Here is a 21,506-nt window from a genome sequence, read left to right on the forward strand (position 1 = left end):
CAAAAGTTATCTTTGATATTAAGGGCTTTTTCTTTTCATTTCAAGGGCCTTATAGCATACAGGATCATCAGGCTCAAATGTAAGGGAAATTACCATACCACTTTTATCAACCGAACAAAACCTAATCATTTGAATCACAATGTGAATTAAATATTGCTACAAAAAAATAAATACACCTTTTGTCTAATAAAGCAATTGCACTATTCAGATTAAAAAAATATAAATATATAAATGATATCAAAGTCAATCAGAAAAAAATATGTTTTTGATAACTAATTAAGTTCACAGTTAACTGCAATATAAGGTAATTCAAGGAAAGTATATTTTCCCTTGTAATGAAATCTATGTCTTGTGAAAAACATACCTCTTTAGTCAACTTTTTATCATTCTCTGTCTGCTCCCTCTTTAGCTTCTCCTCATTTTCAACTCTCTCTATTTTCAACCGACTGACTTCAGCTTTGTATTTTCCAAGGTTCTGCCTCAGGACTTGAATCTCACCATCTTTGGAAAATCTTTCAGATTTCAAATTTTCTAGCTAAAAGGTGTTAAAAAAAAAACCAAACCAAAATCTGTTATTTCCCTTTCTGAAGAATAAAGAAAAAAAAGAGAACAAAAATAGGTTTCACATATAAACTCCCTATTTGGGGCTAGTTCATATGGAAAAAGTAAAAACAAATTTTGGAAACCATTATAAGGATAATGGACACTGACATAAGAGCAAACCGCCTATAAATTATCTACAATAACACAGCACATGTATATTTTTTTTACATAATATGTTCAAGAACATATATTTTATATTACATTCTAAACAAATCTTTTCAATCCTAGAAAAGAAACCTTTGAATAACTCTATTTTGAACAATATCATAAAGAAAAAATACCCATCAGATTCATAAAAATATCTTTGGTCGTATACTACATGATGCCCTGTGCCACAATCTTGCATAACAGTTCAATGAGACTATCTACAGTATAAATATGTAGTCTTGATATTAGGTTAAATGCTATAGGTCTCAAATCTTGATTTTACTTGCCTCTTCCTTCATTCTTTCCAACTCTTGAGCTAACCTCTGTGCATCTCCTGAATTGCCTTGTATGGGAAGACTTGGTGTACCTGAAGAAGTGCATCCTTTTGGAGGAGTAAGGCTCTTGCTCTGTGCCCCTCCTTGAGCTATCGTCTGGGCTGAAAGACTGTGACGTAACTCTTTAGTAGGAACAGCATTCTGGAATGGTTTGCAGGTTGACTGCTGATGATCAGAGTCTTGAGGCAGCAGAGTGTGAGATACCCCAAATCCCTGAGATTGTGGAGATTCTTTCTTGTGAAGTGGTAAGCTCACATTAGATTGCTGAAGGCGAGGGTTTTTACAGGTGGGTTGAGCCTCCACTCCTTTCTTGAATCTATTCTGACTGGATATAAATGGTGGGGAACTTCTCATCTTGTCCTGAGAAGGGGGCAGATACCCGGTATAGATTTTAGAGGAACTTAGTCCGGCAACAGGCACGGTGATGTTTGTCTGTCTTTTGGTCTGACCATGGCTAGATATCGAAGGAGGCCTATTCAAAGTTTTCTGTTGGAAATTGGCACTTGACTTTCTAGGAACATTTGGCGACCTGGAAGTTAGAGGCTTGAATGAAAAGTTGGGTGCCACATTTGCCCCATTTACATGTGGTTTGGTGGATGTTGTTGCAAGGGAGGTGTCTTCCTTGGGTATTTGGCTCATGGCTTGGGATTCGATAATGTCAATTTGCTCCAGGTCATCTGCTGTGAAACTTTCCTCATCCTCAAAATCTTTAAATGGATCAACTTCAGCTGATCCACTTTCCATGCTTATTCTTGCTTTCTTCTTTGGGGCAGGGAATGCCATTGGTACACTTGATCTGTTCTTTGAAGAAGTGAACAAGGGGAATGGATTCTTACTCTGACCAGGTCCAGAAAATAGAGGGTTAATTGCCATAATGATTTAGTATTGTTGAAAAGATGAATGAAATGGAGAGGAAAGCTCATAAACACCATGGTACTGTAAGAAATGAATAGTAAAGGCAAAGAGTGCTTATTACCGAATGGTGCAATTTTCAGATTTCATAAGTGCAAAGACAATTAGTTCAAGAAACTTCAAAACCAAAAATATTTCAGTCCTTTGCTGCCTTTGGGGTTATAAGATTTGGCAGGAATACCACTTTATATTCAAAGGGGAAGTTCACCCTTAAGAAAAGTTTGTTGTAAAAATAGCAGAAAAATTATCAAAAATATTGGTGAAGGTTTGAGGAAAATTCGTTAAAGATTAAGAAAGTTATTAAAATTATAAGTTTTGGATTTGTGACGTCATAAAAGAGCAGCTGCCCCATACTAATATAAAATGCAAGAATTTCATTTTTTAATGGTTCCTGAGGACTTATTTTGTTTTCTATTCACGATCGGGTGTGAAATGATTTGTCTATTGATATACAAACGGTTCAGTTAAAACCAATTCTGAGAAAATGATATTTCATATAATATTTCATTGATTTTTTACCATTCGCTATATGAAAATGCTGCTTGCATATGACGTCACAAATCAAATAATTAAAATTCTAATAACTTTTTAATTCTTTGATGGATTTTTTTCAAATCTTCAGAAATATTTTTATTTTTTCTGCTATTTTTACAATAAACTTTTTGTCAGGGTGAACTTCCCCTTTCATGAAAAAAGTGAAAAGCCTTCTGAAAATACCATGTCACTTTCCATGCGTGCCATGTGAATATCAACTAATACTATCCCACTTCCTTTTCATCATTTACTAAGGAGCTAAGTTATATGATGAATAGCTGTAATGAAAACAGACAGTGTCAAAAAATCAAGCATTAGTCCTAAAGAAAAAGAGAAAATAAGCCAAACATTGCCAACCTTATTTTGCCACACATGGAGTAGTAACAAAGAACAAGGTTATATCATATAACCTTGTTCAATGAATGAGTGCCTTGGCGGCAAATGGAAATGTGATAAGCAGATCCCTCATGAAAAAATACCCTTTCTCACGGTCTACTTTTAAAGTTCACCATCTACTTTTGTTTTAATAAGGATTTTTGTTGTCATTCACACACTATTAAACAAATGGGCTACTGACCTCAGACTCAGTGAGACAAAATTTTGGATGGAAAAATTATGTTCTAGTTGGTGTTGTTTCTTTAGTCCTTTTGCAAAGGCCAAATAAAGCAAGTCTCCAATATGGGAGATTGTTTCCCATATTATTGGAGAGTCTCCCATATTGTCTGTGCGCCTCTACTGTTTAGTTACCAAGAAAGACCCCATATTTTACCCTTGTGGTCAGTTCCTTAGACCCCATTTTTAAGGTTTCGCGAGGCACATCCCATCAAAATATAATTTGAGTGCCCCCCCCCCGATCATGATCTACCTCAGGCGATGGTTCGTGTAGGCTCCACTACACTTCACTACTGCTACACCTACTCAGCAGTAGGCCTACTGCTACTCAGTGCACAGTGACAATACATTGTAGGTCTACTCATACCTCAAGTGATGTTCGTGTAGGCTCCACTCCACTTCACTACCACTACACTACGCTACCGCTAACCGAACCTCAAGGTGGTGAACTCGCTCTGCTCTGATACTCCGAGTGCCAAAGGTGGGATTTTATGGGGGGGGGGAAATATAAAACTCATGCAACAACATGACCTTAAAAACAATAAAAACTAATATTCTTACTTTTCATTCTAATTTCACTCCATATCCATCCTCTGGTTAGTCTCAAAATTGGTGATTTAGAGCCAGTATCGGGTTCCTCACACGTATTAATTTACTGCCGATTCCAAAACATCGCAAATGCAAATTGCACATGCGCGGAAATCGCAGCTCAAAATTATGAATATTCATGATAGGACTATAGATCGAGATCTGCGCAAATATGAAACGATCCCGATATCTATAGTCCTTTCATGAATACATGGTTGGAAAGACCAAGACAATTGCTTGACAATGGTATCCTTATTTTTACACAAAACCAAGGATCAGAGAAAATATTGCAAAAGAGCTCTATGCTTGTAATTTCGGTTTGAGCGGTTTAGATTTCCCCTGTACAAAAATGCCCTCATAGGAATACAACAACCCTGACCGCAATTTCAATGCACACAGTCAATCAAAATGTATCGCTTTTCACGTGCACAGTCAATGCAGTGCAGATGGCAGATACGACAGTTTGGCTGACCGCACGCATTGAAATTGCGCTCAGTCAAAATGTTGTATCGCTCTGCTACAGTACATGTTTCCAATGGAATTTGCTCATTTTATTAAAAATTTGTTTGGCATCGCCTAGACCAAAAGCTTCGGTCTCTGTTATATTGGTTGTTCCGCTGAACTCTGTTGGCTTCACTCACCAATTACAGAGACCAAAGTTCTAACTCGATCTGTATACAGGGACTCAATGGCCATATGGTTTATGTATTAATTTTGGATAAACCAGGGAAGTGGGAAATGCGCAAAAGACGAAGTAAGTCACTGCTTTTTGTCCTTTAAAGTTTATTTTTTCCCGTTTTGGTGCATTTCAGGCCAAAACAGAATAGTGTGTAATAATCTTTATTTTGGTCCAGTTCTATTTTTAGATAAAATAAAGACAAAAATCGAGAAGCCCTGTCGGGGGGATTTTGCATTGTTAACCCCCTAATGGCGGCTGCATGATCGCGAGCCATATGTGTGCGAGGAGAAATAAAATTAAAAGTAAAAAAAAAACTCCTTGAAACAGACGGCTGCTGAGTGCTGTCTAGGCATGCCATTGCCATGAAAATCCCCTCATATCTCAGAAACTAAAATAAATTGCTGCCTAGAGATTCAGTTATACATAGAATAGGACTTGTACCGCTACCATTACATTCATTTTCTGCAAAAATCTCAAGATCGATTTTTTTTTTTTTTTACTTGAGGTAGAACTCAGGTACGGTAGGTTTAGCGGAGCTGAGGTGGAGCCGAGGGTAGCAGTAGTGAAGTGGTGTAGATTACACGAACCAGGCATTGCCGGAGCTCCCTGGACTCGTCCGTGTAATATTAGGCAGAGGGTACTCTCCAACATGGGGTAGAATGGGGTCGCAATAGCATCCCAAATAAAAGGGGGGAAAATAAATTATGCACTTAGATCTACCTCAATTATATGGATGAAGGTCTATTGTGACACATAATCCTGACATCGAGGCACAAACTGGACCCTCAAAAAAAGGAAAAGTTCTCTCGTTCGTTCTCCTTCTTTTGAAATTGAAAACAAAATAAAATGGCCGATTGAGAACGAACGCGACATACAGGTCTAACAAGGAATGTTACAAATGCGCCCTCTAGGTGCATTCTGAATGAGGCATTGAGTGTGCTGTCTATAATCGCAGGGTGACTGTAGGGGTATTGCTTTGTATTGTGTTTGCATGTGCAAGGAAAGGTTATTCCCCATGACATCATTGTTTTTACATACTGGTAGTTGAATGTTTATGGCAGCTATCTAGCCCAAGGGGGGGGGGGGGGCACTCAGTATATAATGCATGGTGGGTATGTGCCGCGGAGGGGACCACCATTTTTACGGATATTTGAGTGTAAAAATGGTGGTCCCCTCCGCGGCACATACCCACCATGCATTATATACTGAGTGCCCCCCCCCCCCCCTTGGGCTAGATAGCTGCCATAAACATTCAACTACCAGTATGTAAAAACAATGATGTCATGGGGAATAACCTTTCCTTGCACATGCAAACACAATACAAAGCAATACCCCTACAGTCACCCTGCGATTATAGATAATCCGTTCCAAGGCATAGCATTTTTATTTTATTGAGAAAAAGAACACAGAAAGCCGCTCCAAAGCATAGCATTTTCTTCTTATCGAGAAAAAAGAAATCCACTCCAAAGCTTCGCATATTTTTTGTTACGCCGTTCCGCATTGATCTGCTACAATTTTGGTGAAAAGCGGCCGCAGAGCACTGTTTGACCATCGCCTCTGCGCGAGCGCACCCCCGCCCGTGCCACCGGGCTAGCTGCATGCACGTATGCCCGTTTCGTAGGGATGCATACGCACTCACACGCAGGCAACCCGTTCCAAGGACCCCCCTTTTCACAAACATGTGTAGCTTCGAAGCCCGTTCCGAGGACCTTCCTTTTTACAACAAACCTGCTCCAGAGCCCCCGTTTTTTGTCTCGATCGCGGCACATACCTTCCATTTTTTTGGTCGAATACCCCCCCCCCCCTGGGCTGTCTAGACTTGAAAAAAAAATCTCACTCAGTGATCTTGCGACTCTGTGTGCTACTGGAACATTTGGCCTTGCTTTCATATAAATTTACAGGTACCATCCCACTCTAAAAAAAGTATTCATTCTGATAGAACAACATTTCAACTACATTGTGGTGAAATTTGAAAGAAATCTACTGACGCTAAGTGTAATTTTTATGTCCGTTTCGGTGGCGTCTGTAATATTTGGGAGTGTTGTTGGGCACTTCCATATGCCAATGTATGCGCATCATTGTTTTCTATTAGCAGGATTAGTGCACCTTGGTCCCAATTAAGGTCACAACTTTTGTTTCCAAAAACAAAGGAATACTAGTATATCTAATTGAATAAGCGATTTGTACGAACTTAAAACTACCATAACTTTCATGTTACTGGGGCTATTGAAATGAACGAGGTATTAAATGAAAGGTCTTGATGAGCTCTAAATGAACCTCATTTCTCAAATTTATTTTTTCGTAACATACCTAGTCTAACTTTTCCTTTTCGTGAGTGTCTAGCTCCAGATTCCAGTTTGTGCCTCGATGTCAGGATTCTGTGTCACGATAGACCTTCATTTTCATCCATATAATCGAGGTAAGTGCATAATTTATTTTCCCCCTTTTATTTGGAGTGCTGCGACCCCATTCTACCCCATTTTGGAGAGTACCCTCTGCCTACACGGACGAGTACTGGGCTCCGGCCGGAGCTCCCTGGGTAACACCTAACCCAGGGAGCTCGTCCGTGTAATACTAGTCAAACATATACTCTCCAAAATGGGGTAGAATGTGGTCGCAATAGCACTCCAAATAAAAGGGGGAAAATGAATTATGCACTTACCTCGATTATATCTGGATGAAGGTCTATCGTGAGACAGAATTCCTGACATCGAGGCATAAACTGGACCCTCAAAAAAAGGATAAGTTAGACGTCTACATGTATGTCGCGTTCGTTTTGCTATTAATTTGCCATTTTGTTTTCAATTTTGACAGAAGGAGAACCAACGAGACAGAACTTTTCCTTTTTTGAGAGTCGTTTGTTTTAGACCAAAAGCTTCGGTCTCTGTTATGTTGGTTGTTCCGCTGAACTCTGTTGGCTCCACTCACCAAATACAGAGACCGAAGTACTTCTAGCTCGATCTGTATACCCAGTTGTTGTGTGTCCGGACAGGTTGTGTGTCCGGACGATCAATTTTAGAAAGTCATTTGGAAAAAATTACAAGCGAAGTTTCATCAAATTTTAGTACAAAATTTTAGAAAATATTATAGAGAACAAAATAGAAGATGATTACAACTATTGAATTCATATTTTTAGTGATATCTTAAGACAAAAAAGAAGGCTTCAAAAATATAAAGTGTCCGGACACCCGATCCCCCATCCTACTAGCCTGGAGGCTTCTGGGGAGTAAAATTATTCTACTACACGTAGGCTTACTCCCCATGAAGCCTGGGACGGCAGGGCATAGGGCCACACGCACCAAGTATTTTGGAGACAACAAAGTTGCTCCAAAATACTTTATTTGTTTAACTTACTTATCACACAATTTTGTAAATGGAAAAGAAGTTAATTTCCCCCCATTAGGCACTTATAACCTTATTTTTACACGAAAAATAATACAAAAATTAAGAAAAATCATGTAAGATGAGCAGATACACACAGATGATCTTAATTGTCGCCATATTTCCGTCTTTGTTCGTAGCCTAGAACAAGACGCGTATAAGAGAGGGCGATGATATCATGAGCAGTGCCAATTTAAATTTAAAAAAAAATACTTCAATCGGCCGATAAAATCATAAATATCATGCCTGGCTTCATGGGGGACAAGATCATCTGAAAGTGAAACTGCCACTCGTTAGACCTTCATCCATATAATCGTGGTAAGTGCATAATTTCTGTTTTCACAATTCATTTGGAGAAATATTTAGACCATAAATCACCCTAGTCCCGTGAGTATGGTAAAATACACGGTAAGCCCCTGGGCTCCTGCCCGCTGCGCGGGCCGCGCCGGAGCTCCCTGGGTTAGCAGTCAGTCCGCAAGCCCCTGTGTTAATGAGCAAATGAGCAAGATTTATCCAAGTCCTCTCGTGGCTGAATTCATGTCCCTGCAAAATCTCGTGAATTGTGAGACTTTCTTTCTCAAAAAATTTAACCACTTTCTCCTTGAGTAATATTGATTATTTTTGTACCATGGGCAAGAGTAAATGTTACCCTTTTATATTGGTCATTTCTTTTGAATGAAATAGTTTGATAAATAAGTGAATTTTTTACCTGAAAAGATGCATCAAACATAATTTTCTTCCTCTGTTTTCACTTGCAAATTGTGCAACATTTTGTGTTTTAGGCACCAACATTATTTATATCATCAGAAAGCTCAAACTCTATACTTTCTTACAATGTCACTCTTGATATGTGGCATCTTTTAGATGGGTCAGCAGCCAGTTATTTCCATCAAGATGCAAGACGAGATTTCTGAAATTTCTGAGTAACATAAAATCCAGAGTTCTGATTGGCTGAATACTGTTTTCAAAACAAACAGACGCGGGTAATTTGAAGAGATTTACCACATGGTGAGTGTGACCTTGCAGAGGCCCAGTGTGGGGAACATTGGAATTTGCGTGGGTGTGTGGTCTATGACCAATCAGAGCGCAGTATTCTTGTTTTTGAGCTGCCAAATGTACTTGGCCTATGAAAAGCTGGCTGCTGACCCATCTAAAATACATCTTCTTATAAAATTATATTACATTAAAGCTTAGATCTTCAGCTTTATCATGATTTAAAAATCATTTGTGCCTAAACAGAAATTAAGTGTGAAAACAACAACTTTTGTTGCATGAAAAAAAATATTTTGTTTCATGTTTTTGATCAAAAGTTTTTCCTATATTACAACATTCTTTTAAAAATCCAAACACATGACCTAAAAGAATGATTCTTCTTCTTTACAAAGATACCAAAAACATGAAATTTGGTCAATATTTAGAGCAGCAATGGCCGAATAAAAAGAGGTGTTTTGGTTCGCACCAAGCTCATTAACTATGCAAAAACCCTCTTGTCATGAATATCACTTGGATAAAAGAAGCTACTTTTTCAGGGCTTGCGGACTGACTGTTAGGGTACCGGTACTTTAGCTAGTGGAGCGTACCTGGTAACACCTTGAGCGTGGTACATAGAATTAGGCATAGCCTGCACGAACATAAGCCTCATCATGATCATGAAGCAGCATGAACCGATTGATGACAAATTAAATTCCAATATTTTGCTATTTTTTCTACAAGTAGACCACACTAATAATCAGGATGAAAATCACACATTATTTACCAGTTTTACTTAGTTCGTACAGATCATACTATTGATAGTGAGATGTTGTTACCAGTCACATGTTCACACTACCGTGAGGACATCAGCATCATGTAGCTTTCAGATCAGCGCCATGTTATTCAAAGATTGAGCTGAGCTAGCTGAGCATTCACCGTCGGGAGGTTGTACTTTAACATATGGGGGTGGTAATTAAAGCAAGAGGAGGTGCGCGATTGAGGGGAACATATTATTGGCATATATTGCTCATTCAGTGAGCAATGTGTTGTAACAAGAGGAAAAAATCACCCCCCCCCCCCCCGTTCAATATTTCAATTCAATAATTACTTATCATGGGCATATCGCAGTAGTTATTTGTGTTTCGTTTTTAACATAAAACTTTTTATTTCATACTCTTCCCCTTTCTTAAAAAGGAATAGACTTTGGTCAAAACAACATAGCTGCACGAGCCGCGCGGTCTGAGCTGAATCCATCCCATCTCTATAATCCATAGAGTTGGATTAGCAGTATCTAAAGCCCCTTTCACAATTGGTGGTGCGACTGCTTACAACCGTTGCGATTGTGTGCAACATATATTGTGACCAAGTGATCGCAAACGGTCGCACGAGCAATTGTGAAAGCCCCTTTAGACTGAATAGTAAACTTGTTAACTGCAAAAAAAGGGGTGAACGCTGCATTTTTTAGTTTGGCATGTATATTCGTTGAACCCATTGGAAATTTTTAACCAAAGAGACACGTACTCTGTATCTATGCAAATTAACCCTGATTAGCATAAATTATGTAAATTTAACCTCTAAAATGAGTAATTTACTAAAAACACTTGTAAAAATGTAAAGCTACTTCATAGAAATTTCAAATTTGAATCAAACCGTTTGTGGAAGTATATAGCAAAAGAGAATGCGGTAACCGTACATTTCATTACCTATTGATTTGCATAAATACACATTTTCAATAAAAAGTGCCTCTTTTTCAAATGATTCTGGATAATCTAAATTTAATAAAGTATCAATAAATGTGGTATGTAAATAATAAATGGTAGAAATGTGTCTTAGGGTTTTGGAAAGACATTGGACAAACAAACTTTTTGAAATATGCAAATAATCCCTAATTACCATAATTTATGTATTGAACTGCGAAATGCTCTGAACATTAGAAAAACCGCTTTTACAGTAAAATATGTCTTACTCGGGACAATCTAATTATGATGAAAGGGAAAAAACTGTACATGAGAAAACTATTTCTTTGTAATATTCAATATTTATTTTGTTTGTGAAATTCAGTGCACAATTTGCATAAATTATGCAAGTTAGAACTATATTAAGATATTGTGTGATTTTGAATGATCTAAACTTGATAAATAATTATACATGTGTTAGATAGGGTTACAAGAAAGTATTTGTGCACTAGGATTTTACTATATCTATGCAAATTACCACTTATTACCATAAATACATATTAATGAGTTAGCCTATACTAATTCCATGAATAGTGTAAAACAAAACTTCAGTCACCAAAATTAGGCATTTTACTCAATACTAACTTTCTATGGATGGAGGAACAGAAAACATTTACCAACGAGCTGTTTATCCATCGATAAGTTTCGTCTAATTTGCATAAATTATGTATAAGTTATGCATAAATTATCATACATTATGCAAATTCGAAAATAAAATGGTTCATTTTCGCAGTTTATACCTGATTCCCAATTAAAATTGTGACACAACCCCGGGGGGGCCACTTACATTGACGAGTGGATACCATGCGCGACCAAAAAAACACGTAAAAAGGATGTCCTTTTCACGATAGGGCACGTTACGTACGTAACGTGATAAGGGTGTCAAAAACACAAAAATAATGAAAAAAGGGTGTCTATTTCGCTAGGAAAATTACGTGTTTAGGGTCGAATTTGCGGGAATGATAAAACAAAATTAAAATGTTTTATAAAGGATGTCCATTTTGCCCCAACACTTCGTGTTTAGAGTCCGATTTGCGCGAGGTGTAGAAAGTGGGGTCGTACCATAGAGATGTATACTATCTCTATGGGTCGTACTAAACCAAATAAGGTAAAGCCGACGACCGAAGGACCCGTAACAATAAAACATTCCTGTACTTGTTTAGGGGTTCATTTCAGGGAATATTTGCCAAGAGTATCGTTTTGTTTCCAATACTTGTTAAGGGTAGGGTTTCACGAGCCAATACTTGTTAAGGGTGCATTTTCAGAACATGAAAATTACGTGTTTAGGGTGCTTTTCGAGACCCCATGGTCGCGCATGGTATCCACTCGTGAATGGAAGTGGCCCCCCCGGGGACACAACTATTAATGTTTATTATGACATGAAGAGTATACAGATAGAACAGTTTGTTGGGTGTGGAAATATACAACTTTTTATATGATGCTAATTACAATTTAGTATAATTATATATTTCAAGTTGTATCAACTAAATTCTAACATATACATGGGATTATATTTTACAAACGTTGGGCACACAGTTAAAGAATCTTTTAGAGTTTTAGAGTTCCCCGTCTGAAACTATTAGAGATTCCTAAACGCTGCGAAGCCACAGTTGGCAAAACAACTTTTATATTTATGAAACATCTTTTGCTCTTGGAAAAATTAGAGAAAGACAGAAAAGGGCATCAATGTAGTTTTAGTATTGATCTGATTTTTGCTCTGGATTCTGTGAATGCTTATTTTGAGCCATGTTTATTAGTCAAACGAGTTACTTATACATACGATGTTATTTAGGGAACTCTGCGCTTCAAACATTTTCTTGTTTATGCTTAGTTCCTACTTTGTATTATTATTATTATTATTATTGTTATTATTATTGTCATTATTATTATCAATGTAACATTATATTCTGTCAATTTATTTCTTGCTATGCATGGAGAAAAATAAAACATAATGTACATGCATAGCAATGATTGCTATGCATTTTACATGTAATGACGTTCTGGCCACCAAAGCCTACCCCATTGGGAGCCTCTCGAAGGTACTCCCCAACCCAGCCTATATAATTTTTATTTGAAATTATTGCTATCATTTCCACTGATCTTTTGAAATAAAACCAGAGGATACACTGTTCTAAAGGTTGCATTAAAAGACGTCCTGGTACATTGAAGCCTATACCCTTTAATATTTTACGGAGCTTGTCAAAGTAGCCCCATCAATTTCCCTTGCCTATTAGTATATTTAAAATATCCTTAACGCCCCCTTCTGTAAAAGGGGCGCTTTTGCTGACGATTAAATCAGCTTCTATTTTCATTAACATCGTAAGATTAAGGAGGCATAAAGATCAAATGAAGAGAAATCCTGACAAATTAAAGCCTATCCCCATCGAAACCTATAAGAAGTTACACGACTAATATTAATTACATTTCTGCAACACTGTAAAACCACTTCAATACTTATATTGTTCTCTTGGATAAGAAATAGAAGACCCTACTCTTCTGGTTACATTAGTATTTGGAACATCAAATTCTTTCACAATGGGACCCCCATTGCATTTCTAGTACACAGGCACACATTAAAATATATTATTGTGCGTAACATAGACATGTATTCTATCATTTAGATGGTTATTGGTGCATTTTCCACTATCTAATACAAAATATGAAGAGGATCCATTGGAAAAGATGTATTTACTATACATTAGCTAGCCATGGTAACTATTAAAAAGTAAGAGGAATGCTTTTTGCCCCAAAGGGGGTTCAAAAAGTAAAAAGTGTAGTATGGAAAGGAGTGGCGAACCATGAAGGTACGCTCTGTACCATGAATTCAACATGCCACTTGTGAAACATCTTTTCCAGGATGGTTTATCTATAATATCTAATATAATATGTAGAATTGTGGGGGGGGGGGGTACTTCGACAGGAACACAAATCAATGTTGGATATGCTTCAATGTGCCGGATTTTCTCTACCTGTAACTTGCAGACAGGCAGAGCGTCCCCTCTATGTTTTTTTAAGAAATCAATACAAAAATGGAAGTGACTTTTCCATGTAGAAGAAACGATGTTTTGTCCCAATGGAGAGTTACAAAAAGACGCCGCTAGTTTCAAACATTGAGTCAAATGCGGAATGAGACGTGATACTTTCGACATGCAGGCTCCATTGTGGAATAGGGATCTAATGAACAAAATAACATGAAATCGACAGAGCAACGTCTTCTCTATCTAATAAACACAGGTTCCATAAAACTAAAATTGTTTTATAGGTACTTAAAGGGGAATCCAACCCAAATAAAAACTTGTTTTTAAAAGCAAAAGAAAAATCAGACAAGTTGATATTAGGTGGAAGTTTGAACAATATTGGACAAACAACAAGAAAGTTATGAATTTTTAAAAGTTGTAAATATTGGTAATCACTATACCCATGGAGACTTCAAATTGGCCGCATATGGGATGTCATAGATGTAAGGCAAGGACTACTTTTCCATGTACTCCAGTGCATATTATGGCTAAAATTTCATTTTCCCCAAAAGTTTTATTTTAAATTATATTTTTCTTTCATGAGGACATAAAACAATATATACTACCTGGGTTATATTTAGATTACTGCCCCAGGGGAATGGGTACTTAGGAGAAAACCACAAATCCCTGATAATAAAGTACATGGCCTATGGGAAAGTTGTCCTTGCCCCTTGTCATAATTTACTTACCTAGTTTCCAATTTGAAATCTACATATTAGTGATCTCAATTTTAAAACAGCTATAATTTTCTTATTGCTTGTCCGATTTCTTTCAAACTTTCACCATTCTCTTTAGTTCATTTTTCTCCTTCCCAACACAACATTTTATGGCCAGGGCTGGATTCCCCTTTTTTGCCACAGTGGGGGCTACAAAAACATGAAACATTTCAATATAGTCAAAATATGGGAAGGGATGGGGAACTAGCTCCCTTGGGAGTAGGCTTTAATTTGCCAGAATTTATTTATATAAACTGTTTATGCACTAGAACAATGTCTCCTCCAGGGCACTGTGAACGATTTTCACAGGGGGTGCTGAGGTAACTCTAATAAGCGAAAAAAGGGTTCACTAAAAAATGAAGGTCACTTTGGTCCCAAGAAATTTAACAAACAAAGAAACAAAAAGGATTGCACGACAAAATGAAGGTTATTTTGGCAAGGTTTTTTTTTCCTTTTGTCACATCAGCCGGAATTACAGGGGGGTGCTGTTTATATAGAGAATAATACACGCGGCATCCCCCGAAAATCTCGGGGGGTGCTTTAGACCCGCTTTCCAGTGCTCCTCTATATCGATATAGATGCTGCTTTTAAATAAGTGCCCTTTTCCAGATGAGGGCTTCATTAAGACGATATTTTCAATATATATTGCCAAAACAAAATAAGAGGTGGGGCTACTCCGACAGGCCCCCGTCATGTACACGAACTTATTTTCATACGATATAAAACAGTGCCTTCTCTGTTTGTTTTTTCCAAGAGGAGAATGTAAAGCGGCTTTACTGTGTAGTAGAAATGGATATTTCTTCCGATGGGGCACTAAAAATATTTCATTTTAACATAGAGAGGAACCACAGCTCCTCTACATGTCACTGGTAAGAATATTTTCTCCTCAATCTATTCAAAGATATCAAAACACATGTACAAAAGTAATTTTTGGGGAGTTCTAAAGACAAAAAAATATTTTAGAATACATAAAACCAAAAGGGGAGAGGGTACCCTGGGCATGCTCCTGTTGGGTTATAGCCTTCACTGTGCTACAACATTATTACAAACTGCAGAGTAATATCACCTCTAAATGAAAGGGGTTCCCTAATTATAAAAGTTGCTTTACCAAAAACGCCATTTGCCTCGCCGGGGGCTTTAAAAACACGATATTTTTATATAGCGTTGAAATATGGAGAGCGATGAGGTAAATTCGGACGGCTCCCATGGGCGTAGACTTAAAAAACCAAAAAATTTCTTCAGGAAACTTGTTGACTGATGTCTCATTGAACTGTCTTTTCTAAGTCGATAATCCCGGGTCGATAATACAAGTTAGTCAAACTGGCTTTGTAAAGTAGCGGGAATGCAGTTTTGCCACTTCGGGGTCTCCAAAAGATAGATATTTTAATAAAGTTAAAATATGGATTTAGGTGGGGTGCATTCGTCATGATTTTGATGTGCCAGAGCTTCATTATAGTAATCTGCAAAGCAATGTCTCCTCTAAATTTTCCAAGAGATGCCATAAAAAAACAAATGGTGTTTTACCGATACCGAAATGCATTTTGCCCGTATGATATACCCAATGCTTACGCAGTGGCAGACACACCAACAAAAGCGATACGAGAAGCCGAGGGAAGCTATTGTGTTGGGATTGTGTTATTTCGAATGACATACCATTGATCGCTTTTAGTCGGATTCATGAGTGTGACTGTGATATAGAGGTTTGTTTTAATCTCGTTTTAGCGCAATACCACATAATACATTTTGACATATTTGCCCTCTTTCTAAGCAAATAAAAATATCAAGACACTTATACTGTCATGAAGCATATCAATGTTTTCTTTCGCTAATATATTATCTTTCATGTAGAATGTTGCCTTTGTGCATTAATTGCTGTTATTTATAAAACAGTTCAGGATTCATGAAAACATACTCTGTTTTAAATTATAATTTGCATAATTCATGTAAATAAGGTAATAGTAAACAAGGATATCCCAATAATTTTCTTCCCTTTCTTACCCCAAGTGTTTGTTTCCAATTTTAGAGCAGTTCATGGTTAAATATATATTCTTAAATACTTGTTTTCACTATATCGACATAATATGCAAATTTATGCAAATTTCTTACTTATTTGCATAGATACAGCGTGTCTCTTTCGATGAATCTTTTTCTTTTGACTCAAGGAACATTTGTGCCAAGTGGGACATTTGTACTAAAAAATATAGGAGCGCCTTGAGCACCTAACAAGGTGGATATGTGCGCAATATAAATACCCTATATTATTATAATTGAATTCCAATACAACAAACGCTTGGCATAAGGAAGGGAGGCAACGTGTTTCAAGTCCAATATAATTGTATGATTGTATGGTTTAAGAATGAAAGATCAAACTTGATGGTCAAATTAAGAATACCTCATAACATTTTATCACGGCGTTTTATCTCAAACCAATCAAAATTACTGCATAGGTCTTTATATCAGCCTCATCTAGCAATTTTCAATGTACCAAACTCCATTCAAAGCGTGTACTAGTTAAAGCAGCACCTCCAACGATCGAGTCAGGACCTTGTGAACGATATTTTCACCGGAGGTGCTGGATTAGGATTTTCCTAAATGGGGGGGGGGGGGGGGCATTTCGGTTCAGAAAAACTTGAAAAGCAAAATAAATAAATGAATATTTGAAATGTTATTCATTCTCGACTGAGGGTCCTTTCTGTAACAAATTAAGATCTGACAAGCATTTAAAAAGGTTATCACTCCTGATTGAGGAAGTTTACATGCTTATTGCATCTGGAAGGGGAAAAATAATCCCCTGTGTTTTTTCATTTTTGGGGGGTATTATTTTTAAGTTATTCACTCACAGATATTAAAGGATTAAAAAATTTTTTTAAAATAAAATCAGGAGAGTTTAATGACGTTTTTGAAGTGAAAGAAATTATACAATCATAATTCAAGTTCAATTCAATTTATTTCAATCATAAAATCATACATATATATATATATATATATATATATATATATATATATATATATATATATATATATATATATATACAGTATATATATATATATATACACAACAAAAATAGTAAGTCCCCCTAAATCAAATTGCTGTAACTTTTGAACGGAATAATGATAAAACATGATATTTCGTAGGTGGTATTCTACTCTCATTAGGCAACTCCTGGAGAAAAATGAGATTGATCAGTTGAGTCATGCATGAGTAATCAAAGATTGAATTAAAAATGACAATTTTTGAAAGTCACAAGAGTCGTTTTTCAGATTCTGTAAATACAAAGTTGGGTAAAAGTTGTTTTTAGGTGAATTGTGGGGTGTTAATGCTGTTATACTATCCATCATTAAGCCACTCCACACAAAATTTTGATATCGTATGTTTATGGTTGAGTGAGCACAATGTTTTGTGACGTATCATCATAGGGGTTTATGGCAGTATCCCCTACAACTTGTTCAAACATTTTTAAATTGGAAAATGTTGGTGGCTCCCCCAATATTACTCGGCCCTTTCCCATTTTAAAATTCTGGATCCACCACTGATTTGTCCTTAAATTCAACTGATCCTGAGAAATTGTTAGGGAAAGAATGCATTTGTGCAGTATAAAGAGTATTCATTCCCAAGTTTTCGAATGTGCTCACTCAACCATGAAAAATGTAAAAAGTTCGGAAAGTTTGTGGTGATAAAACAGACGGATGATAAAAACAACCATGGGCGGAAATCCCAGGGGGGACAGGGGGGGACGTGTCCCCCCTACCAAAAATAGTAGGGGGGACACAATATCAAATGTCCCCCTACTATTTTTGGTCTTTTATGATGGAGAAAAATGCATCATTCACATTCAAAATAATACGTGTATTTTGGACTAAATGACCTTACATTTTGGGCGAAAACCTTTGTTTTTTTGCTTGTCAAATTTTCCAGAGTAAATAAAATAAGATGAGGGGAAAACTTGGAAAATAAAAAGAATCTTTCATGTCACTATATAAAATTTTCGCTCGCGCTTCGCGCTCGCATTGCCTGTTAGGTGATTTTTCAATATGGAGCTTAAATATCATGTTTGGAAGTCATTATACATTTCACCTCGGAAATCAAACTTTCATTATTTTGTGTGATTTACAAACGGATTTTTGAAAAAGTGATCTGTAAAAGTTATAGCTTTTATGGTCTGAATATTGACATTTTCTACTCGCACTGAGCGCTCGCAAAATTCGATTTATTCAGTACCTATTATTTTTGTGTATTCCATTTAGTTTGAAAATATCCCTTTTCAAGTCTGATTGTCAAAACGTAGCAGATAGTGCTACTCGTATTTTGATAGGCGATTTATGTATGTCTCAATATTGATTTTCATGACAGTTTATCAAAGATTTTGGCTCGCGATTTGCGCTCGCATTGATGGTTAAAATGTTTTAACTGATGCATTCTATTCCTAATTACAAAAGTGCTTGAAATGTCCAGTTTTCAGGCCATAATATCATCAGATTTCTCGCCCGCATTATGCATTAATAAATAAGATATCAATTTAATGATTAAATTGTCCCTTTTGTTTCATCTTGCGCTTAGTAAGAGGAATAGGAAGATAGTCATCATTTTCATATGACTTGTCCTAAGGATGTCCCGGTCCTATGTCAAAACTAAAATAATAATGAAAAATATCAGCTTTTTATTAAGTGTGATCCATATCCACCTCACAATTTTCCTAGAAAGTGCTTGAAATTGACTCTTTTTTCAGATCGGAATATCAAATAGTTTAAGCTCACGCTTCGCGCTCGCTGATAGATGTGTAAAATGCCGAGATTCTAGGTCTAAATCTGAAACACGCTCATGTTTATTCAGATATTCAATTTGTTCTCTATTTAAATCATTATCCAGTTTCAGATCACAATATCAAAAATTTTCTGCTCGCGCTTTGTGCTCGCATTATTAATGTAGAAAGATCCCCTAATACTCATCCTTTTCACGATTTACAAAACATGAGTAGAGTGTCCCGTTTTTAGGTCTAAATCTCGAATTTTTCTGCTCAAGCTTCGCTTACATCGATTGTTTAGTTATATAGCTACCCTGTTCACGATTACAAAAATTGATTAAAATTTTCGATTCTTTTTGAAAAAATGTCAAAAATTTTCAGCTCGCGATTCGCGCTAGCATTGATTGTTGAAATATGTAACGTCTTCATGGCTAAGTGCAAGCAGTCCTTAACCAGTACCCTTTCGATCAATTCAAATTAAACGTATATGAACATTTTCTGGCTGCATTTTGCACTCGCTTTATTAATGTAAGGACCGGGTGTAAGAAAGACCCCAATTACTCATCCTTTTCATGATTTACAAAACATGAACAGAGTGTCTCGTTCTTAGGTCTAAATCTCAAAACCTTCCGCTCGTGCTTCGCGTTCGCATCAATTGTTTAGTTATATACCTATTATATGTTTAAGTTACAAAAAGTGCTTAGAATTTCCAGTCTTTAGGTAAAAATTTCGAGCCTCAGCTCGCGCTTCGCGCTCGCATTATTTGATTGTTGAAATATGTAACGTCTTCATGGCTAATTGCAAGCAGTCTTTAACAGGTACCTTTTTCATCAGTTAACCTCTGCTCGCACTTCGCGGTCGTAGTAAATATTTAGTTGTATACATCTTTTTTAGGATAACAAACATTGCCCAGAATGTTCAAATTTTAGGGAAAAAATACATAAATTTTCCCCAAAAATTTTTCTCGCGCTTCGCGCTCGCATGATATAAATAAGGGCAACGATATCATATATTTATGTTGATTTAAAAGGATAAAGCTAAAAAGTGACCATGAGGACTACTCCTTCAATGAAACAGACAAAAATTACCTTCGAGCTGCCGATCGGGGATTAACATATGACTGAAAATGTTTTCGCCCCCCCCCCCCCCTATTGGCGAAGGCTGGATCAGCCCCTGTTGTCCCCCCTACCTTTCGGGACAGATTTCCGCCCATGAAAACAACAGCAATTAAGTCACATTTCAAACCGAATTTGCCCCCATTATTCACTTAATTACCCCTACAAGTGAGTCTGTGACATTGAAAATGCCTCTTTTCCTACTTTGATGCATGCTCACTCATCCATAAATAAACAAATCGATTTCATTTTTGCACATAATTCTGCCCATAGGTTGGTAAACATAACTGCGAAAAGACATCGCCAAAGACAGCCTTGAAAAAAGTTCCACCATATTGAATAAGGGGTCACTTATTCTCAAACATATGCACCCATAGTGTACACAATGTCTATGAGAGAGGAAGTCAAAATTTTAACAAAAATGAAATGAGGGTTTGTTTCATAGACGGTTTTTGTTACTTCTGCCAACAATTTTTCACGAAACTTCGCACATAGCTTTGGATTAACACTATCCAAAAGGTGCGCACACCAAAATAATCATTCGATACGGCACAGAGTGGGGCTAAGGCCTTAAACTTTCTTCTCATTTGCATAATTTTCGAATATTGTGTGCTCACTGAAGCATTAGACATCGGGATTTTCATAAAAATCAAATCAAATGAACAATGCAAGGAGTTTGTAACAGATATCCATAGTTAGCAATTGCATTTTTTCCAAAAACGTAACGCTTAAAGGGGAATCCAACCCAAATAAAAACGTGTTTTTATAAGAAAGAGATAAATCAGACAAGTCGATATGTGAAAGTTTGAACAATATTGGACAAACAACAAGAAAGTTATGAATTTTTAAAAGTTGTAAATATTGGTAATCACTATACTCATGGAGACTTCAAATTGGCCACATATGGGATGTCGTAGTGATGTAAGGCAAGGACTACTCTTCCATGTACTCCACTACATATTATGGCTAAAATGTCATTTTCCCGAAAAGTTTTATTTCAAATTACATTTTTCTTTCATGATGACATTAAACAATATACTACCTGGGTTATATTTAGATTACTGCCCCAGGGGAATGGGTACTTAGGAGAAAACCACAAAACCCTGATAATAAAGTACATGGCCTATGTGAAAGTTGTCCTTGCCCCTTGTCATAATTTATTTACCCAGTTGCCAATTTGAAATCTACATACTATTAGTGATCCCAATTTTAAAGCAGCTATAGCTTTCTTATTGCTTGTCCGATTTCTTTCAAATTTTCACCATTCTGTTTAATTTATTTTTATCCTTCCCAACACAACATTTTATGGCCAAGGCTGGATTCCCCTTTAAGGGGGGACTTACTTTTTTTGTTGTATATATATATATATATACAGTGCGTCCCACAAAAAACGAAACCGAGATTTATCGGTGATTTA

General features: G+C 36.8%; 1 protein-coding gene across 7 annotated transcripts in view; it reads right to left on the reverse strand.

The window, feature by feature from the left end:
- Positions 1-9,706, reverse strand: part of LOC129256803 (ATR-interacting protein-like) — a 32,119-nt gene extending 22,413 nt beyond the window's left edge. The window contains exons 1-3 of one of the 7 annotated variants that reach the window (XM_064097580.1): positions 9,548-9,675; positions 1,038-1,886; positions 365-535 (exon numbers count right to left, since the gene is read on the reverse strand). In XM_064097580.1, coding sequence (XP_063953650.1) covers positions 365-535; positions 1,038-1,868 — 1,002 coding nt within the window. In that variant the 5' untranslated portion in view covers positions 1,869-1,886; positions 9,548-9,675. Of the gene's footprint in view, positions 1-364; positions 536-1,037; positions 2,022-9,547 lie in introns of all 7 variants that reach the window. The other 6 variants (XM_064097581.1, XM_064097579.1, XM_064097578.1 and 3 more) reach the window with 6 other exon arrangements.
- Between the last annotated feature and the right edge of the window lie 11,800 nt (positions 9,707-21,506).

The sequence above is a fragment of the Lytechinus pictus genome, chromosome 3 (genome assembly GCF_037042905.1).
Source record: "Lytechinus pictus isolate F3 Inbred chromosome 3, Lp3.0, whole genome shotgun sequence".
Lineage (NCBI taxonomy): Eukaryota > Metazoa > Echinodermata > Echinoidea > Temnopleuroida > Toxopneustidae > Lytechinus > Lytechinus pictus.